Source organism: Camelina sativa, chromosome 7 (genome assembly GCF_030686135.1).
Source record: "Camelina sativa cultivar CO46 ecotype springtype chromosome 7, ASM3068613v1".
In the NCBI taxonomy this organism is placed as follows: Eukaryota; Viridiplantae; Streptophyta; class Magnoliopsida; order Brassicales; family Brassicaceae; genus Camelina; species Camelina sativa.
The window spans coordinates 927,873-949,490 of NC_141886.1; the positions used below are offsets into that span (position 1 = coordinate 927,873).

A 21,618-nucleotide genomic window follows, 5' to 3' on the forward strand; every position below is an offset into this window, starting at 1 on the left:
TAAATTTGTTTGTATTTAATGGCATCCACACTAAAAATATCTTTTAACCATACTTGTTTGGTTTCGATTTTTATGTGTTAAGAATCAATTAATATTTGTTTGGTTCCGATTTTTTAGTTATGACACATAATATATGTTTGGCTTTAGAGTTCTTTATTAATTGATATCTGTTTGGCTACAATTTATACATATCCTTATTCTGTTTTCAATCGCATTTCATAGTATAAACTTCAATGGATCGTTCGGTGGTTGTATTATTCTATAGATAAACTTATAAACTTCTTTTCACAAACTCTATTATTTTCCTTTGAAATTTAATTAATCAAAATTCTTTTATTTTGGAATGTAATCAATCAAAATTAGTTGTTGTGAAAGTAAACATCTGTTAATATGTATAATACTTTGTAGTTAGTATAAAATTATTTAAATTTTATTCACCAATTTGAAATTATTTAGTTTTATCTATGAGTATGATGGAGCGGGTTAGTGTTGGTTTTTAACTTCTTTCATATAAAATGAAGTTTTAAATATTTTGTTTGTGTTTTTAGACCAACCCGCAAAAATATATAAGTGTACTAATATTAATCTAATTCCCATCACATACTTATGATTATTTTTAGTCTAGGTTTGGACCCGTGGATAAAAAAAATAGTTATTAAAAAAAATAGTTAGTTTTGTATCTGAGTATGATGGAGCGGGTTAGTGTTGGTTTTTAACTCCTTTCATATAAAATTAAGTTTTAAAATTTTTTGTTTGTGTTTGTAAACCAACCCGCAAAAATATATAAGTGTACTAATATTAACCTAATTCCCATCACATTCTTATGATTATTTTTAGTTTAGGTTTAGACTCGTGGATAAATAAAATTTTTCATATATTATTGTTGTTTTTTTAGTATTGTTATTGATATTTACACAGATAATATTATTGATATTACTCATATGACTAAATTTGATGTATTCACTATTTCAATTGTGCAATAGGATATATATATATAGTTGTATTTGACATCATAACTCTATAAATGACACATGTTTTTTAGTCAAAAAACATATATCATTTTGTGGAGGTTAAAACAATATATATATATATATAGTATAATAAAATCATACATTATTAGTTTATTTTTATATTTTTTTCTACCTATTTTGACATCAATTGCTCTATCCATTTTAACATAGAAAACATTATACAATTTATGTATAATAGAAAACATGTATAATGGAAAACATGTATAATGCCAAACCAATTATGGAAAATCGAAATTGAATAAGGTAAAATACTATAGTTTCTTTTTTCATTAAAATATTTTAAAACTTGTAATTAAAAAGGAAAATAGAAATTGATGTTGTTCAGATATTTAGGAAAATATATATTTCCATACTAGATTCTCCTAATTTATTTATTTTTTAATCTTTTTGTATTAAATGTTTTAATTACAATAACATATGATGTAAATATTGTCCAACTTCAAACCTTCTTCTGAAAAATACTGTGAAAATAATAATATAGATGGGAAATTTGGAAATTGTTGGTTCACTAATGAAAATTATTTAATTATCTATGATTGACCAACATAATAAGAATGGAAATTATCCTAATTAAATTTACAAAATATAACCGTTACATATACAGTACTTCCCTTACCGTTTTATAACGTTATCGTTGATAAATATGCTTGTTGTTGTTACGATTACAAAAGAGAGAACCAAGTTAAACCGAATACACCCAGTGGAATAGGGGGGGGGGGGGGGGGGGGGGGAACGAAGGGCAAATAAGTCATTAACCGGGTAAACCGACTATCACAGTGGATACAATAATCTATTAAACCAACACAAATCGATTTTTCCTTTATTTATTTATTTATTTTATTTTCCGTCTTCATCTGAATTTCTTCTAATTGCCGGCGATGGAAGGGAGAGATGACGGCGGAGGAAAAGTTCAGGGGTTGATAGAGAAAGCGACGAAATCAACTGCTAAAGAGGTTGACCCGAGGCTACTCAAGGCCATCAAATCTATTGTTCGCTATTCTGATTCGGAGGTCCGATTCGCTTCGCAAACCCTAATGGAGCTCATGAGACATAACCACTCTCAGGTTTTGCTTTTTTTTTTCCGATCCTTTCAATGATGATTTGATTGATCAACGTTTTTATTTGGTCAAATAACGAACGCGGTGGTAATTTTTCTTTGGCAGGTTCGGTATCTGACGCTTTTCATCATCGACGAGCTTTTCATGAGGTCAAAGCTCTTTAGAACTTTTATTATTGAGAACCTTGATCAGCTGTTGAGTTTGAGTGTTGGTTTTAGAAGCAATCTCCCTCTTCCTGCACCTCCCGCTGTTGCCACTATGTTGCGTTCTAAGGCTGTTGAGTTCTTGGAGAAGTGGAATTTGTCTTTTGGGTTACATTACAAGGAGCTTAGGCTTGGTTTTGATTACCTTAAGAACACCCTGATAAGTACCGAAGTAGCTTATCAAGGAGATAACAGAATTTGAGATGAGAAGCAGAAGAAATAGAGGTTGAGGTGAATAAATCAGAGGGAAGAAGGAAGAAGAAGGAGAGAGACGATGAAGGAAGAAGATGACATTGTTTTGATTAATTTCGATAATGTTTTACAGAGAATGGAAGTGAGATTAAATACAAAGAGACTTCTAAGTATTTTGGGCTTAAACAATAAACTAAATAATCAAGCCCATTAAGGCCTATTAAGCTTCTTGAGGTCGTATCAATACTTCCCTCTCGAAGAATCAACTTGTCCTCAAGTTGAAAGTCTCTCGCTAGTCTGCACAGTCCATGCTTTACACGATCATCTCTCGAGTTGGATAATGTCCCTGGAGTGATGTAGTAGTTTCTCAACCGTTTCTCATAAACCTGCAATGACGACACTCTCATGATCACAATAATTGTGATCACCCAAGTGCATAAGAGACATACACCTATGATCATCTTTACTTCAGTCCAACCCCACATCGCTTTCTTTCTTTTCTCTTTCTCGCTATAGGCACAATGCTCAGGCAATCCAGTTAGGCACCTAAACCATGAAACTTCTTCACTTGGTTGTAGCTCCGGTGGCCTCAACTTGTACATAATGGGATCATCCTGCAAATCTTTTTCTTCCCCGTCAGACTTGAACACTCCGATTTCAAAACATCTTACAATTATGTCTTGAATACCAGCTTCCCATTTTGTAGCCTGCTTATCACGGATTTGACCTTGAAGGAAATACCACCTCTTTAATTCGGATAACACTATAGTCATAACATCTAGGCTTCTATCCTTTTTTCCTCTATCAAATACCAACCATCTACACCTACTACTACTCGCCCCTGAAAGATCCATCTTGTCCTCAAGATGAAGTGACAAGCGCTGATTGTTCTGTAGCAGCGATGCTAAAGCTTCCAAAATTACCCAATTACACTCACTATCTAGCTTTTGTGTCTTCTCCTTGGGTCCATTTAGGAACATGTAATGACTTTGCTGTATCTTCTGGCTTGACACTAGAAACTCCTTACCAAATGTTTTGAATCCCCAAAACTCAGCAATGTCCAGTTCAATATGTATACTACTCTTCTCGAACCAATCCCACAGAAGCTGACTATCTTCTAAACCACCACACTCGCATACACGATTAGCTTTTCCATGATCCATTGGTTCTTTAATGTCGTTGCAAACTTCAATATTAGCATCGTGAACAATTATATCACGACCAAAGCAAACCACTAACCAATCTAGTTCAACTTGTGCAGCTGAGATTCCACCTGGTTCCCAATTAAAGTTAGCAGGTACAAGGTTGTAATGTAGTGTCTTGCCTGTTCCAGCTTTACTTGCAGAAGTAAGAACCTCAGCTTGACGACATTGCAGATCCTGAGATGTTGCTTGAAACTCCTTGACCCTACTAATGAATTCCTGAATCCTTCGTAGAAGTAGATTATGATTCCCATTAGACCCTTCACCGATTGTTCTTCCATTAACATCATGGACAACAAGACTCACTTCCCCAAGCTTACAATATATTTTCAGTCTCCTCCGTAGATGCTTAGCAACATCAACCATTTTATCAAAACCAGAAGATTCCACTAACCAGTCATGTAGAGCTTGGCCAGCTAAGAACCCACCAGGTTCCCATACTTGGTTATCTTGAAATAAATCATTGAACAGATTCTTTTTGGTACCCACTTGAACAGAGAGACATCTGACATAAGCCACAAACTTTTCCAACAGCAGACCTGAGTCATTCTTTGTCATAATTGAAACGGTATCAAGCTTGAAACTCTCTTCTAAGCTGTTTCCATGATTAGCTAATTCTGCACCAAGCTTCCCCGACACATAATTCTTAGGAGGGAACCAAAGTAATTCCTCTTCTTTACCCGCTCTCTTCTCTTGAGAAGGACCCTTCTCCTGCAATTGTTTGAAATGAGTTCTAGATTTTGCAGAACAAGTATAACCAAATCGCATACCATAGTTTGCCAAACATGTTGCCAACGCTGAACTTCTCTTTCTTGATCCCCTCTCGCATTCGAATCTTCGTTTCATTCCATTATTTTTCACCTTTGGTAACGGCTTTGGAGATGTTGCATAAACTTTGGAATCCGGTGTTGATGCCGAGATAAGGTCATCAACACTCACATTCAACTGATTCAAAGGAGGGAACGCAAACAATTGAGAGCTGTTTTTCACCTTTTTCTTAGCAACTACCCAAGAGTAATGCTTCGATCTGAAGGAGGCTATCACCACTCGATATCTTTCTCTTGACCTTCTTTTCTGAAACTCGTGGAATCGATGCTTGAAAAGAGCTCTTCGAGTTCCTCTTTGTTGCTTTTCCTTTGCCATAAGAACTGCTATCGAACGGAACCTATCATCACCTAGGTACAACTGATTCCGTGGTGAACGAACTCGGAAGGCCAGATGCAAAGAGTGATAACGATGATCCTTCTTCATATTTCTTTTCCGAGCCTTGTGATAGCTTTGCCTGAAGCGCATCCTTCGCTTTCTGAAATTTTTAGCAACAAATGGATCCTTAAAGGTCCAATCTGTGTAATAAGCCTTTTGGACTTGAACGCCCACCACTTGTTCAACAGATGTCCCAAAAGAGATTTCTGAGGTCCTTTGCGGTGTAGGATCTGAGGGTGGAAGATATAGACTCGTCGTGATGGTTTGTTGCCGAGATGGTGGAAGATCCGGATTCACCATGGTGATTTGAGGAACCGATGATGGAACAGATGAACTCGCCGTGTCGCGTAACCAGCGCACATATTCATCGTACTGCGCCCTCAGCTTCACCCGGAGCTGTTCGATCGTCTCGCCAAGCTCGGCAGAAGACGGCGACTGAACGAGATGAGCAGCTTGAGTAGTATAGTTCTCCATTGTTTTTTTTTTTTTAACTCTCAATGAAAGCACCAATTGATAAGTACCGAAGTAGCTTATCAAGGAGATAACAGAATTTGAGATGAGAAGCAGAAGAAATAGAGGTTGAGGTGAATAAATCAGAGGGAAGAAGGAAGAAGAAGGAGAGAGACGATGAAGGAAGAAGATGACATTGTTTTGATTAATTTCGATAATGTTTTACAGAGAATGGAAGTGAGATTAAATACAAAGAGACTTCTAAGTATTTTGGGCTTAAACAATAAACTAAATAATCAAGCCCATTAAGGCCTATTAAGCTTCTTGAGGTCGTATCACACCCGCAAGTTGAAGTTCCCTGATCTCCAGGCTAATGCTGCACGTGTTCAACGTGAGAGACAGGAGAGGGAGATGAAGACTAGAGAGATTTTGCGTGGCAAGTTTGATTCCTTGAGGGATAGTTTTGGACTCTTGAAGCATAAGATTGATGTAACGATTAAGGAGATCAAGGAGTGTATGGAAATTGTTCAGTGGAGAGGGGATGATGGTGTTCCCCTTGCCATCTTAGATGAGGAAGATTTTGAGGAGATCCGTTGTTCTCATCTTAGGCAAATTCGTCTTGATTCATTGAAGCAGTCAGAAAAGGTTGAAGAAACTAGTGAGAACAGAGTTGTATTCGATGTATTGAGGGAACAGTGCAAGCTTCTCGTGACAAAGCATCTGATCTCGGTTCAGGAAGGGATCTCTCTTCTCATCAGGGTTGACGTGAGTGATAACAGAACGAGAGATTCCATGTTGAAAGACTTGATCGATATCAGGAATAGCATATTGGCAGCTCAAAAGAAATGGGAAGAAGCTGGTTTTACAATTTCAAGTATGCCTGGTTGTCATGAGAATGGAGAAACAAACGAGGAAGAAGAAGAAGATATCTGGGAGGAGGATGATGGCAAGGTCAGAACTGATTCAGTCAAAAAGGTGGCTCCTGTGACGATAAGTCAGCAGAGCAAGAATTCGTCTTTACCATCATCGAGTGACGCAAATAGGTCTACATCAGAATCTAGGTCCACTAAAAAAGTTGGAAGCAGTGGAGACTCTCTTAGGGATAAGCTAATTTCTGAAGCGCCCGTGATGAATTGGGGATCACACTTGAGTAATTGGGACTCAACTGCGGAAGTTCGATCTAATTACCGGGGTCTAGAGCTTGAGAGCCACTGGGGCAGGGTGGATCAAGATGCTGTTATTCCGGCTGAGAAAATAGCAGAACTGAATCTTCAGGTAACTGTTTATAGAGAGGAGAGAACAGAGACACCTCCATGCCGTGCTCTAAAGAAAGGTGGTCTTTGTCAGAGAAGAGATTTGCGAACTTGTCCGTTTCACGGACCCATTGTACCTCGGGATGATGAAGGGAACCCCATAATCCAGGAATCTCCAGTAGATGAGATTGAAAACCAAACGTCTTCAACTACAGGGATCAACCAGGATGTGCCTATGGATGTAACAACTTCAGACTCTGATCCTAATCAGTTAGCTAGGCAGATAGCGAAACAGGCTCTGAAGAATATCAGGGAGAAAGACAAAGAAGTGATGAGGAAAAGAGCAAAGCTTGTGAAGGTAAAGGTAAAGGAACATAATCAAGAGGTTCTGCGTGATGCTGCTATAGCCTCAACTTCTAGATCAAATGTTATCGATGAAGAGTTTGATAGAGTTTTTGCTGCAAGAAAAAACAAGAAACAAACCTTTTCCTCGATGCGACGTAAGAAAACATCAGCTAAAGATAGAATATCGCAGAGACTGTTTAGTAATCGGGTAAAAGGTACTACTAATCCACAACAGTTGGCTCAGGGAAATGATGAGAAGTGCCGGGAAACATCAGCTAACCAGTGGTAACAAATAACTAAAATCATTCTAGTTTTGATTCAGAAAGGCCTTAAACTTGATTGTTTGATGCAAATAGGGGAGTAAAAAAGCTAACGAAATATTTGATGAAGAATCAGATTCTTTAGTGATTTCTTTTAGCTGAGAAAAGTATGTAGAAACAAACAGTTCTTAAGTCATGTCTCAGATTCTGTGAAGTTTGTTCTCAGACAAAACTCAACAGAAAGAGAAAAGTACAATGACATGTTGTGTTACAAAAGCAATGACAGATCGATCATGAGAGCTGGATGGATCGTTGTTGTTGGCTTTTTTTCTTTTTCTTTTATGCGTTGTGTCTCTAAGGATGATTCACTCATGAGGCCGATCACTCACGAGGACCAATTATTTATGGAATAATTTGCTTTTTTTAGATTGAGGGAGTTTGCTTGAGAGGAAGAAGAGTAAAATGTTCTTTTACATTATCATTGGTCTTTGAAGTGACTTTGAACCCAAGCCACATCGCATTACTTATATTTCTCTTATGATTTCATAATGTACTTAAAGCCTTTAAAGGCGTTTAAGTTTATCTAAAGTCTAAACACATTTCTTTAAGTTTTTATTAAAGTAAAAAGGAAGATGAGTATGTTTTTTTTCATTAATCTTTGAAGTTTATTTTAGTGGTCGATCTACGTTAGTTTTTTTTTAAACTAATTTAAAAAGCTAAAATTTGATTAATCAAATTGATTAGAATCGTAATGTAAAAACCAAAAACCGGAGAAAAACAAAACAAAATAAAATAAAAAGGTAATCATGTGCACCATGTACATGTTTAGGCCCATCTTTACTGGACTAGGGCCCTTAATGAGTTAATTAAAAAAAAACATTTTAATTAGAAACGAAGAAATCATTGAGTGATTAATAATAATAATAAAATGATTAAAAAAATTTCCCAATCCAGTAATTGTTGTTATAATTCAATCTTTAGTTTCCAAAATAACATTCTTTCTCTGTACCCACACAGCCGCCCTTCGTGACCGTCCGATTTTAAATCAGCGTTTCCGGTTCATTTGACGGCAACTCTCTCTCTCTCTCTCTCTCTAGAATTGATGAAGAAAAGCATCAATCTTTTTTGATTTTGAAATTGAACAACACTAGTTCACGAGGGTTGACCTGTTTCGTTCGGTGGTGTTCATAAATCATTTCTCTCTCTCTCTGTAAGGTCCCCGGATTTGATCTTCTTCGTTTCGATCGAAGAATTCGCCTTTATTTCGAAAATGGATTTGGATAGCATGATGGACTGTACATCAACCATGGATGTGACAGATGATGAAGAGATCCACCAAGATCGCCATTCTTCTTACGCTTCGGTTTCCAAGCATCATCATCATCATACTAGTAGTAATCACACCAACGTCAATGCTGCTGCTTCTGGTCTTCTTCCCACCACCACCAGTGTTCATGAGCTTCTCGAATGTCCTGTCTGCACCAATTCTATGTACCCTCCCATTCATCAGGTGTGTGTCACGTCTCTTCCCAATCCCTTGTTCCCCTGATTTGGTTTCCCCGGATCTTTAGTTTGTTGATTGATTCCAGGGGGTTTGTGTTGTGACTTGTGAGTGAGTTTCTGATGATTACTCTAAACATATATATATATATATATATATATATATATATATATATGGATTTAGGTTTGAACCAGTGGTTGTGTTGGTCTTTGTAAGATAGCTTTAACTTGAACTTTTGAGTTTTATCCATTCCTTCCTTCCTTCATCTGAGTTTCTACTTATGACTTAACCAGTTCTTAATACTCTGATTTGACTAAATTATGTTCATCATTCACTCACTATCATCTGTCTTTGAATGATCCTCCATTGATTTGGTTCCACTTAACAATCCTCACTGATTAGTATTGTGGAATTTTGTCTGCAAATTAGCTTTTGTCTCTTTTAGAGAATTATGGAATAACATTTTTACAAAATTCTTTGTTTTTTCCCGGCAGTGCCACAATGGACATACTCTGTGTTCAACCTGTAAAACCAGGGTTCACAACCGCTGCCCAACTTGTAGACAAGAGCTTGGTGATATCCGTTGTTTGGCACTTGAAAAAGTAGCTGAATCACTTGAGCTACCCTGTAAACACATGTCACTTGGATGTCCTGAAATCTTTCCTTATTACAGTAAGCTCAAACATGAGACTGTCTGTAACTTCAGGCCTTATAACTGTCCTTATGCTGGATCCGAGTGTTCTGTTACGGGCGATATCCCTTTCCTAGTTGCTCACCTGAGGGATGATCATAAGGTTGATATGCATTCTGGCTGTACTTTCAACCATCGTTATGTCAAGTCTAATCCTCGTGAAGTCGAAAACGCCACATGGATGTTAACTGTAAGTACATATGATTCCTCCTGCTTCATAGCTCTACCTCTATCTATATATAAGCTTAGATAAGTTGTGAGGCTTTGTTTAAGGGTTATTTATGTCAATGAATTGATTTTTCGGGTACAAACTGTAATGTGAAGCAATCACATGAGTCAAGTTTTACTTCTGTTGCGAGTTAGTCTCAATCGTGTTGCTTATAAGTGTCATATTTCGGTTTCTCTTCCATATTATATGTACATTTGTTCTGCTCTGCAAGATCAATGATTGTGAATCTTCCATATCTCTCTAGACATAGTAGTAAGTTATTATACTTTAATTGTCACATTATGCTTATCAAAGTTCCTCTCTTTTGGTTTCGTTGCTGGTTCGAATCTATAACTTAGGTCTTTCACTGCTTTGGTCAATACTTCTGTCTTCACTTTGAGGCTTTCCAGCTCGGAATGGCTCCAGTCTACATGGCATTCCTGCGTTTCATGGGGGACGAGACAGAAGCTAGGAACTACAATTACAGTTTAGAAGTGGGAGGTTATGGTCGGAAGCTGATATGGGAAGGAACACCGAGAAGCGTAAGAGATAGCCACAGGAAAGTTAGAGACAGTCATGATGGACTAATTATACAAAGAAACATGGCTCTGTTCTTCTCAGGTGGAGATAGGAAAGAGCTGAAACTCCGAGTCACTGGAAGGATCTGGAAAGAGCAACAACAAAGTGGTGAAGGTGGAGGAGGATCTTGTATCCCAAACTTGTCCTGAAACTAAAATGAAGAAAAATCAAATTGATTTTGAAACCTCGCCGACTCGTCTGTGTCTCTGTAACCATGTTTCTTGGTAGTGATATATCTGTAATTAGGGGTTATTATCTGACGATAAACTTGTGTTGTTCTTATACATCTTTCTCTTTATCATGTCATGGAGGGTTTTATATATATAGTTCATTACAATTCTGCTGTATCTGAAATATGTAAAAATGTTTATAATTTTTATTTGATGCGTCTCCAAAGGCGTTAGCTTTGTTTAGGGAGCGACGACGTTAACATTGTTTCCTGTTAAACCCATTTTCACTGTCTATCAGGATTCGGTTGGAAACGTGGAGACTGGAGAGAAAGGAGAGGACAGGACGAGATCTTGAGTACATGATCAGGTTTTGAGGATTTGGAATTAGTGAGTTCTAGGCTTATGTATGCCTTAAATTAGCTGAACAAATGGAGAATAGAACAAATGTGTGATTCACAAGGATAGTCATAGTTCTCTAGTCTTGTCAAGTTCGTTTCTTCTTCTTCCTCTTCAGAGGTTAAAATTACAACGTTGATGGATACGAGTAACCACCACACTACGTTAATATAACAGTAACTATTCAGCTGAAGTATTGTTTAGTTTTTTTTCTTCCAAATTAACAATTATGTTTGTGCATAGAGGTTATCAGTATACTTTGTTAGTCCATTCACTCAACTTTTCCAATTGTTTTCAAAAAATAAATTTTAAATATTCTGGTATCATTTAATGAAATACTCCAAATTTCTTTGTTTATTTCAGTGTCTTTAGTGAATCTTTTTGTTAATTAATCTAACAACTAGTGTTTCCAGAGAGCTCCTAAGAGGATGAATTGGAAGTGGGTTTCCAGAGTGATTGAGATTGAGGGGTTGGTGGGGTGAAGTTCACAGAGTAGGAGCATGCTGGGCAAATCACTTCTGTAATTGGGCTCTGTGGAAAGTTGAGGAGCTGGGCAAATCACTTCTGTAATTGGGCTCTGTGGAAAGTTGAGGAGCTGGTGACAGAAGTCACATTTGATCAAAGGAGGAGCATCTCCGTCCTCTGTAGTCTTAGTTTCAAGTAACATATGCTCGGCCCATTAGTTTTTACTATGTTTTCAAAAGAATTAGTATTTTTGCCTCATTAAAAAAACTAATTTAAATTGTTAACATGAAAATACTAATTTTACAAAGACTATTAAAAATGGTTTTCTCATAACTGATTTTATAATTTTTATTGCATTTTATAGACTTTCAAAATATGCATATTAACCATATTAATAATTTTCAAAATAGTTTTTAAAAATGGTTTTCTCATAATTGGTTGTTGTGTATGATACATATTCTGCAAAAATAATTTCAGCTAGAGATAACTGTTGACAATAAAAAAAGATTGAGAAAAGCAATAAAATAATTAATGGTAAATAATGTAGAGATAATCGTTAACAATAGAATGTGAAATAAAAAAAAATTGAAAATGAAATTCCATTAGCTTGTTCAACATGCACAAACTAATACATGTGAAATATGTATGTATATGTATGGAAAAAGAGATAAATTAGATTAATGTTTGCATTAAGCAAAAAATAAAGTGCACAAAACAGACACACAAGACTACCAAATTAGTATATAACTAGATAGCACGGGTTGAAATTCATTTTATTTACATTGTATTTTTTTTATAAAATATAATTTATGTGATTATTTTTAAAAGTTTTTTGGATAAAATATTATGCAATAAAATTATATGCTAAATATGATGACTTGAAAAAGACACTGATTTTGTAAGTTTTATATTGTTAATGATTCTAGATAAGTACCGTGCTATAACACTGGTTAAATTTTATTTTATACAAAATTTTGTATATTTTCTATTTTAAAATAAAATTTTAATATGTTGTATTGATTTATGTACGTGAAGTTATTTCAATAATGTATATTCTATCTCATGACTTGAATGTCATTATAAGACATAATTTTGTGAATTTGGTTTTTAAAAAGTGAGTTATTATATTATGAGTAATTTCATATATTGTTATATTTTTTGTTTTAATATACTTGGTTTTTTTAAATTCTTGCATATTATAGTGACATATTATTGACATTGCTATAACAAACCAATTTATAGTGTTTATAGTTTCTAACTTTAATATCAAGTTTCAATATTTTAAAAATATTTCAAACTAAATTAGTTAAAGTTTATTATATTATATAAAATTATAAAATTCAACAAAAAGTATGAAATTGAATTTAAATATTCAAATTTTGACCCGTTACTTAGTAAATTTTTTAATTCAATAGATATTATTTTTAAAGAATAATATTAATAAAAATTTAATATTTTATAGATTGAATCATTTATATTTGTTTTTAAAAATTCAACTAATGGTATATCCGGAAATAAAACTATTTTTTAATTATAAGAAATAATATGATAATTTATATTTGTTTCACAAAATAGACTCATATATAAAAATGAGAGGTGAAGTATAATAATAATTAACAAATTAATATGTTAAGTTAGATATCAAAAGATTTTATTTGATGAATAATTTAATAAAATAAATTAATATGGTAAGTTAGATAATATCAAATGATTCTTTAGAATATTCTCTTTAAGATTTTTGGAAACAATAAATCCAAACTATACAAATAATATAAAAATTAATCTATAACCTATTTGTAACCAACTTATTAAAATTATATAGTCTACAAAACAATGTTGTGTACTTACGTTTTATTATATAGAAGATTTTATTTGATGAATAATTTAATTAAAAAAAAGTTAATATGGTAAGTTAGATTATATCAATTGATTTTTTAGAATATTCTTTTTAAGATTTTTGAAAACAATAAATCCAAACTATACAAATAATATAAAACTTAATCTATAATCTATTTGTAACCAATTTATTAAAATTATATAGTCAATAATGTACTTCCGTTTTATTATATAGAAGATTATAGTTTTGGTCGACGGTTCGATTCCCGGGGATTCATATTGTGAGGTTACAACCGCATTTTCCTTTGTTTACGAAACGTCGTCGTATTCACCATTGCTCTGTTATCCAGTTTTTTTTTTGAGTTTTGACTTTTTCACTTCGAAAGTTCGAAGTGAGCTTTATCCCCATCAATTCAATGGAGGTTCTTCTAAACTCTGCTAATGCTAATAATAATAATGGGGATTTCTTCAATTTCTCGTCTAATTCGAACAGAAGGAGACTCACCAACAAGAGAAACCAGCATCGATTCAAATTGCCCATCTCCAAATTCCAGTACTCAATTCTCCGAGTCTCGGCTCGTTTTGGAGAGACCTCGAGGCGACGCAATTCTCTGAGGAAGAAGATCATCGGTGATGAGAATTGGCGTTCGACTCCGAACCCCACAGGTACGAAACCTCGTGACGAAAGCCATAAGTTCGATTTTAGTAGCACCGAGGAGGGATTGAAGAAAGATAGGGATTCGAATTTGGTGAATGAGCTTGAAGATACTATTAGGTCTAACAAGGAAACAGAGTATTGGGGGATTGGTTCGAATCCCATTTTCACTGTCCATCAGGATTCTTTTGGAAACGTGGTCAGGGTTGAGGTTGATGAAAACGAGGTCTTGAGTAGAACAAGATTAGGAGGTCTCGAGGATTTGGAATCAGTAGTGACTTCTACTTCTAGGGTTCTTCTATATGCCAAGAAATTAGCTGAACAAATGGAGAATGGGGAAACTGTGATCCTTAAAGATACTTCTCTTGTCAAGTTCGTTTCTTCTTCTTCTTCTTCAGAAGAGTTTCGTTTCGTTAGCTCAATCCAAAACGCTATTCTTCGTCTTGACTTAGTTCCAAAGTTGCCGGCTATTGGAAGAGCTGTTTTGTGTGGTTACATTGGACTCTGGTTTCTGAAGACGGTGCTTGTGTTTAACAAGAAGAGTCATGAGGTTGATGAGTGTACAGAGTTGGACAAGGAGATGATGAGGAGAAAGATGAAAGCTTGGAAGGAAAAGGAAAGGGTGGAGAAGAAAGGTGCTACTGTGGAGGTTTTACACAAGGGTTTGGAAAAGCCATCATTGGTTTCGTTTGAGAAGCCTCCTAAGTTTGATCGGAAAGAACTTTTGAGTAGCATATCTAAAGTAAAGGGTGCAGAGAAGAAATTGGAACTCTTGAATTCTTTTCAGGTTGAGAGTGGTGAATCCTTGGACTTTGATAGTAATAAGATCCATGAAATCAAAGCTATGGCTAGACGGGCGCGGGAGATAGAAGCTGGCATACAACTTAATCAAAAGGAGAAATGCGATGCGAACAAAGAAATGGACGACGATGATGAAGGTTTGACACACAGTGAAGGTGATGATGATAATAAAGATGAGAGCTTGGGGACTTCGACTGAAACTGAAAACACTGAACTTTCTGGTTTTGCTATTCCAATGGTGAATGGGGCTTTGATAGGTTCTGGTTTTCCGAATCATCAAATGGCAGCATCTGAAGCAGAAAAGTTGAGTACTGTGGTACCACTAGTTCCTACCAACGGAGTCATCCAATCTCCTGATGTTTCTAAGGACAAGTTAAGTATGAAGAAAAATAGCACTGGTCGTAAGCTACGGGTCATACGGTCTGTAAAAGAGGCTAAAGAGTTCCTTTCAAGAAGAAGTGGTGAGAAAGAGCTTACTCAGGATCTGTCTCAGACGATAGCCCAAGACAGTGTTGAAATCTTCTCAAAGCTGAGCGATGAAGAGCGTGGTAAGGCTAGAAAACACGAATTGGTTGACAATAATAAAATCCTTGGTGCAGCTGTCAATGGAGACTTGAGATCTGCACTTGAGTCTACTTCTTCTGAACCGTTGGGGAAGGATGTTGATTCTCAACCCCTAAAGAATGATTACCGAAGACTCTCAGAACCTGGGAATGCAGATAAGGGATCGAGCAAGCAAAGAGATTTTATAAATGAAATAGAAGAGTGCAAAACAAGTTTTTCCAAATCAGCCAAAAGTTCTTCTGGTGGTACTGAACATATAGAGAAGGAAGAACCATCAGAGAAGGGGAATTGGATAGAAAAAAACTACCATGAATTTAAGCCAGTTGTTGAAAAAATGAGAGCAGGATTTAGGGATAATTATATGGCTGCAAGAGAGGGTGAAACTCAGGAGCCAGGTACGATTGCTGAAATTGCAGAACTTTACCGCAGTGAGTATAATGATGAGCTTGAGTGGATGAAGGACGAAAAGCTAAGAGACATTGTCTTCCTTGTTCGAGATAATGAGCTGGCTGGTAGGGATCCGTTTCACCTGATTGATGCTGAAGACAAAGCTATGTTTTTGCAAGGCTTGGAGAAGAAAGTTGAGAAAGAAAATGAGAAACTGTCTCATCTGCATCAGTGGATTCATTCAAACGTTGAAAACCTGGACTACGGAGTAGGTAATCTTCTCTACAACTTTGATGTAGACTAAGTTTGCTCAATATCTTAGATATTCACAGTTTATGCGTTAATGAGCTTGTCAAAATAAATCTCAGTTATCTCCCTTCCTCTTTTTATTATTATTCAGATGGCATCAGTGTGTATGATCCACCAGAAAAAATCATACCGAGATGGAAAGGGCCTTCTCTTGACAAGAACCCGGAGTTTCTCAATAACTATCATGAACAGCGTGAAGCATTGTTTTCTGGAAAAGCTGCTTCTGTATCTCCTGTGAAATTAGAAGAACAGAGCTCTCATCAGGAATTATCACAGTCTGCTTCCTCTGAGAACACTCTCACCCCTTCATCTGAAATTACCTCAAGCCAGCCAAAGATTGTTGTAGAAGGAAGTGATGGATCTGTTAGACCTGGGAAAAAATCAGGAAAGGAGTATTGGCAGCACACGAAGAAATGGTCTCGTGGGTTCCTCGAATTGTACAATGCAGAGACTGATCCAGAAGTGAAAGCGGTTATGAGAGACATGGGAAAAGACTTGGACCGGTGGATTACAGAAGATGAAATCAAAGACGCAACTGATATAATGGAAAAGCTGCCAGAGAGGAACAAGAAGTTCATGGAAAAGAAACTGAACAAACTCAAGAGAGAGATGGAGTTGTTTGGTCCTCAAGCTGTTGTGAGCAAATACCGCGAGTATGGAGAAGACAAAGAAGAAGATTATCTATGGTGGTTGGACCTTCCGCATGTACTGGTATGTTTTGTTGCTAAACATTTGACATTGGAGAAACTCAAAAGTCCTTGAAAAACTAATTGTTTTTTCGTGTTTCAGTGCCTTGAGTTGTACACAGTTGATGCCAAAGGAGAGCAGCAAGTAGGGTTCTACACATTGGAGATGGCAACAGATCTCGAGTTAGAACCCAAACCACATCACGTGATTGCTTTCGAGAACGCTGCGGACTGTCGGAACCTCTGTTACATTATTCAATCTCATTTGGATATGCTACGAAGTGGAAACGTTTTCATTGTTCCGCGCCCGCCAAAGGTAAGGAAGAAACTACCTTACCTCTGTACTTCTAATTTATTAAAGTTGTTGTTCTCTCTAACATATATATATGTATACAGGATGCATTTAGAGAAGCCAAGGCGAACGGGTTTGGTGTAACTGTAATTAGGAAAGGAGAGTTGAAGTTGAATATAGACGAGCCACTAGAAGAAGTAGAGGAAAAAATATGTGAGATAGGAAGCAAGATGTACCATGATAAAATAATGGGAGATCGATCTGTGGATATAAGCTCGTTGATGAAAGGTGTCTTTAACCTCAAGTCAAAAAAGAAGAAAACGATCCAAGCGGGCTCTTGAAGATTCTAACAAGAAAAGTAGCTGAGGCACCAAGCCACAACAAAAGGTCTAAGCAACAGAAGAGAGATTGTAGGCAAACTTAAAAATGAATTAAGGCCATGTTCGTTAAGTCTCTGTATATTGTTTTGAAGAAAGGATCTAAAGCTCTGTTTTTGTCAGTTTTCAAGTCACGATCAAAACACGATCCTACTAACAAGGAAACATGAAGTGATATGGAAACTCTATCCAAGGAGGGTTTCTTCGGTGATAATATTATCCCGTTCCGTTCCCGTTTGACCGGGTTAGGAGAGTATCTGTTATATAAGACGTTGATTAAGAAGAGACTCTGCCTACAAGGACACATGTTGGATGCTGAAAAACTCTTTGCCGACCGACGTTGACTGAGAGGACTTGTTGGCATGACCTGACCAGAGCAGCTATGATCAATGGGTATCTTTATTAAGGTTGGCAGAGTCGATGATGTTATCAAAAACCTTGAACAAGATGAAGAAGATTTCTAATCTCAGAAAGCTAGCTTTGCTCTATCTCTGTTCATCGAGCCACATAAATAAATTGCATTGCCCTTCAATTCTTCCTCTTTCTTCCCTTTACCAAATAGATTATAAGAACGCTATATCTCTCTCAAGTTTTTTTTTAGCTAATCATCATTTATTTATTTAGTTAGACATACTCCAGAAGAATTCTTTATTATTTCATGTTTCTCACATCTCCAAATTTATTTATTTTTAATTTCTTTCTGCAAATCAAAATACATTGATATGGTCATAAAGAAATACATTAGACATTTCAAAAGAACTAGTAGTTCCGCGAATACAAGAAATTGTTACAATTTTCAATGTATGAGTTAGTTGTTCATGAGCTTGGGGACTTGGACTGAAAGTGAAACACTCAACACATTCTTCCCTCTTTTGCTTTAACACACCAGAAGATAGAGGAAAATAAGTAAATAACAATTATTCACCATCATTTTCTTGACTTTCGGATATGGTAGCAGTAGCACTAACCATATATTTCTTGATATTCCCAAGTGCATGTAGGATAAATACAACCTAAAGTGATGTATGTATTCTTTTTGATGCATGAAGGAGATTTGTGGTATTCCTCAGATCAGCTAATTTTCTTAAAGCTAGTTGGGAGATTTCATTTTGTGACAGAGGACTTCCTCCATACTGTTTTACTTGCTAAGATTATGTTTAGGGAAGATCTGTGGGATATATGTGCTATAAGAACGTTATGCCCATTATTTTTCAAAAGATCCAAAACAGAGCAATATCCTTTGTCACCGGAAATGACAAGGATGTTTGCAACATCATGATTGTTCTCCACCAAAGACGGCAACTACGACAAGATTGTCATGACTGATAGAGAAGTAGAAAGAAATACTGTATAATGAAATTGTAAAAAAAGACCTTGAAAACAAATGGCACTCCAATATCGTATCCAAAAAATCAAAAATCAATTTAAAAAAAAAAACAACAACATCAAATGACAATGATATTAATATTTGTTTATAATTGTTGTTAAAATTGTTGACTTGTAAACAATTGATGCAAAATTACTTAAATTTTTACAAATATATATTATTTGTAAATTTGCTAGCATCAATTCTTAAAATGATAGTAATTTTTCTATCATTTGGACTATTGATGCTAATATTTGTTTTGTATTTTTTTTTCTTTTAACTGATGCAAATTAAGATAAATTAGTATCAATTTTATTACCCCGTGTGGCATCACTCATTGTAATTGATGCTAAATCAAATATTTTGTTTCGGTTATAAATAAGTGAGAAAATTTGTGATTAGTGTTTTTATTGATTAGTCTTTGGATTTAGTGAAAATTTGTGAAATCTTTTGCTTTTAATCAATAATTGTTGCGTAAGAATGCAATGTGCATCTTTAACTTACTTTTGATTCTAAGTATTGTAAGACTGTTGTGGAACGTTTGCACTGATTTGGTTATCATCTTAAAGCGCTGGTCACTGGAGCACAACAATTACTGTTGCTCGGAATTGAACCAAATGATTCTGTAACGCCCGGCTGTTGAATCGTGGTGATATGGTCGGAGTTAAGTAGCCGAGGGATTGAAAGATAGGGTTCCTCAAGATTTAAATTTGCTGAATGAGCGTACTAGGTATAAGAAGGAAGCAGAGTATTGGGGGATTGATTGTGGCGTATGGTGTTTTAAACTAGAAATCGTAATAACGCTTAAAACACTAACGTACCCCACAAGAGAAGAACAACTAGGATAGATTGTTAAATTGGGGCGTAATTACTAGTCCTCAGAATCAGAGTATCCGTGTCCTCGTCGATAGCCAACTGATAGGCTTGACCAAAGCCATACTTTACTAGTCTGCTTACAGCATCAAGTAGCTGATTTGATTGCAAATAGCGAGAAGCCATTGGGAGTATTTCAACTGTATTATAAAACTTGTAACAAACGAACCGATGGATAGATTAACTAAAAGAAGAAACTTGGTTTAGAAGTCAGAACCGTAGAAGATACAGTAGTAGTGTCTTCTTCCAGTTATCAATGTATTTATGGGAGATTACAAAAACTCAAAAAAGTATCAGAAAGAAGAATCACGAGTCTATTGTTGAACACAACATATAATACAACCACGGGTCTTAACTCTTAAGCCAAAATCATATACTCAAAGCATGAGTTTTTCTGCTAATGCGAACTTGAACCAGATGAAAAAACCAACCAGAAAACTTATGAGTAAAGAGTGAACAAGATCTTAGGCTGAGACGAGATAACCTTGGCAACAAAAGCAAGCAATCACCACACCAACTAATGCTCCAGCAAGAACCTGCGAAGGGGTGTGACCGAGCAATTCCTTAAGCTTTCTTTGACTGATGGGATGTCCTTCGAACAAGTCCCTAATGATCAAGTTGAGAACCTGACATAAACAAAAACAACATTGTCATCTTACTTCACAAAAACAAACAAAATTGACACTTGGTATAAATACTCTTTCTAAAAACTCTTCATTCTCTGAAATGTTGTCAAGATCACTGCATATCATTCTAGGACCAGAAACAGCAATCATCAACATGTGTCTAATAATCATAATCTAAGGAAACTTCTATAGTCCTTAACAATGCAAAACCATCTATAAGAAGAATTCTCTCCAACACTTCTGTTCAGGAATCTTTCTTCAATTCAAGAACCAAGAACAGACATAAACTTTAGCCTAAATCTCCAATACTTCCATATCTAATGATAACACAACCTCAAGTAAACCAGCATTTACATTAGGCATACACAAGAACCTAATATACTATCAGAAAGTCAAAACTCAACAACGAAAATAAAGAGGGTTGAGCTGAATCCATCACACTGATACATCAAATGTCCTCACATAGAAATCTAGTCAAAACTTGTACAACAGAGAAGACCAAAGTCAAAATTCAGACAAAACTTGAGAATGGTATCTTTTACCTCAGCTTGCATACCGGCATGGCGTCTAACACCGATAGCATCATACATCACAATCAAGCTAAAACCTAAACAAACCGGAAACAACGAATCTGCTACTCCATGGCAAAGCGCCACAGAGGTCGTCAAAGCCATACATAGAGCCGAGTGAGACGAAGGCATCCCACCAGAAGCATAGAGTAGACGATAATCCCATTTCCTCTCAATGAAGAAATTGATAACCATTTTACTCGACTGCGCAAAGAACCACGCGAACACAGCGGAAACGAAGGTTGGATTGGACGAGAGCGTCGCAACGAAAGGGCTAATCTTGATCTTAGCGGAAGCCGTAACGCTCAAAAGGGCAATCCCTAACCCACCGTTGTGCTTCAAATCACCGGCGAAGTCCTCTGATGAAAACGCCGCCGCCGTGTCGTCTCTGTAAGCTCGAAAACGAGACATCCATAGCCTGGATTGAGAAGAGACCAAACCCTTTATTGTTCGAACGATTGGGCGCAATACACAAAAAGGGTTTAGCTTGATACGACGATTGCAATCTGGTTTAGGATTCGATGATGATTTACAGCAAAGTAAGGATAAGGTGTTGTTGTTGTTGGAAGCTTCGAACTTTTGGATACAAGTTAGACGAGAAGGATAATGAGATATGGTTTTAGAGAAACAAGCAGCGAAGGAAGGATTTGATGTAGTAAGAGACTCCATGATGATGATGATGAGAGAGAATAATAAAAGTTGCTGCTACTCTCCGACATACAGAGAGAGAGAGAGAGAGAGAGATTAGAAGAAGAAGAAGAAGAAACACACAAGTGTGTCTGTGTGGGAGACTTGGCGAAGAAAGATTGGAGATTTCCTCAAAACCAAGTGGGCCTCATCTCTCCATAATCTTAAACTCTTTTAGCAAAAAAAAAAGATTAGTTTAGCTAATTAAAAAAACACACTCTTTTTTGGTAATTAACATAGAAATTGTGTGGTGGTAGAGAAAACCTAGAGACATTGTTTTCGTTAATTATAACGGAAAAATACCATTCGAGTATCGTGACTACTCAAGAACATTAATAAAGAATATACTGTATACTTGTTTTTAATCATTAATACTTATGGGC

General features: G+C 36.1%; 4 protein-coding genes and 1 non-coding gene across 5 annotated transcripts; 3 read left to right on the forward strand and 2 right to left on the reverse strand.

The window, feature by feature from the left end:
• Positions 1–1,909: 1,909 nt before the first annotated feature.
• LOC104699703 (UV-stimulated scaffold protein A homolog) lies at positions 1,910–7,779 on the forward strand. The gene is made up of 3 exons (XM_087460283.1): positions 1,910–2,095; positions 2,195–2,464; positions 5,688–7,779. The coding sequence occupies exons 1-3, from the start codon at positions 1,910–1,912 to the stop codon at positions 7,224–7,226; spliced, it is 1,995 nt and encodes a 664-aa protein (XP_087316409.1). The 3' UTR covers positions 7,227–7,779.
• LOC104774235 (uncharacterized) lies at positions 2,568–5,565 on the reverse strand. Its single transcript, XM_087460282.1, has 2 exons — positions 4,457–5,565; positions 2,568–4,397 (listed from the first exon to the last, which is right to left on the reverse strand). Exons 1-2 carry the CDS (start codon positions 4,457–4,459, stop codon positions 2,595–2,597), a joined length of 1,806 nt encoding a protein of 601 aa, XP_087316408.1. The 5' UTR covers positions 4,460–5,565; the 3' UTR covers positions 2,568–2,594.
• Positions 7,780–8,144: 365 nt separating the features above from the next.
• Positions 8,145–10,589, forward strand: LOC109124476 (E3 ubiquitin-protein ligase SINAT3). Its single transcript, XM_010415043.3, has 3 exons — positions 8,145–8,707; positions 9,193–9,579; positions 9,957–10,589. The coding sequence occupies exons 1-3, from the start codon at positions 8,468–8,470 to the stop codon at positions 10,323–10,325; spliced, it is 996 nt and encodes a 331-aa protein (XP_010413345.2). The 5' UTR covers positions 8,145–8,467; the 3' UTR covers positions 10,326–10,589.
• Positions 10,590–13,350: 2,761 nt separating this feature from the next.
• On the forward strand, positions 13,351–17,236 carry LOC104699705 (uncharacterized). Its single transcript, XR_015562883.1, has 4 exons — positions 13,351–15,722; positions 15,851–16,470; positions 16,549–16,761; positions 16,842–17,236. It is a non-coding gene; the product is annotated as an uncharacterized LOC104699705 (transcript).
• A 2,297-nt stretch (positions 17,237–19,533) lies between these two features.
• Positions 19,534–21,602, reverse strand: LOC104699706 (uncharacterized). The gene is made up of 2 exons (XM_010415046.3): positions 20,522–21,602; positions 19,534–19,979 (listed from the first exon to the last, which is right to left on the reverse strand). Exons 1-2 carry the CDS (start codon positions 21,215–21,217, stop codon positions 19,818–19,820), a joined length of 858 nt encoding a protein of 285 aa, XP_010413348.1. The 5' UTR covers positions 21,218–21,602; the 3' UTR covers positions 19,534–19,817.
• Positions 21,603–21,618: the final 16 nt, after the last annotated feature.

What these genes read in the sequence shown, in the direction of transcription:
- LOC104699703 (XM_087460283.1), top strand. Translation starts at nt 1,910, where the DNA reads ATGGAAGGGAGAGATGACGGCGGAGGAAAAGTTCAGGGGTTGATAGAG. An exon ending in TGAGACATAACCACTCTCAG is followed by an intron (nt 2,096 to 2,194) that starts GTTTTGCTTTTT and finishes TTTCTTTGGCAG; the next exon opens with GTTCGGTATCTGACGCTTTT. An exon ending in ACACCCTGATAAGTACCGAA is followed by an intron (nt 2,465 to 5,687) that starts GTAGCTTATCAA and finishes CACACCCGCAAG; the next exon opens with TTGAAGTTCCCTGATCTCCA.
- LOC109124476 (XM_010415043.3), top strand. Translation starts at nt 8,468, where the DNA reads ATGGATTTGGATAGCATGATGGACTGTACATCAACCATGGATGTGACA. An exon ending in TGTACCCTCCCATTCATCAG is followed by an intron (nt 8,708 to 9,192) that starts GTGTGTGTCACG and finishes TTTTCCCGGCAG; the next exon opens with TGCCACAATGGACATACTCT. An exon ending in ACGCCACATGGATGTTAACT is followed by an intron (nt 9,580 to 9,956) that starts GTAAGTACATAT and finishes TCTATAACTTAG; the next exon opens with GTCTTTCACTGCTTTGGTCA.
- LOC104699706 (XM_010415046.3), bottom strand. Translation starts at nt 21,217, where the DNA reads ATGGAGTCTCTTACTACATCAAATCCTTCCTTCGCTGCTTGTTTCTCT. An exon ending in ATGCCGGTATGCAAGCTGAG is followed by an intron (nt 19,980 to 20,521) that starts GTAAAAGATACC and finishes TGTTTATGTCAG; the next exon opens with GTTCTCAACTTGATCATTAG.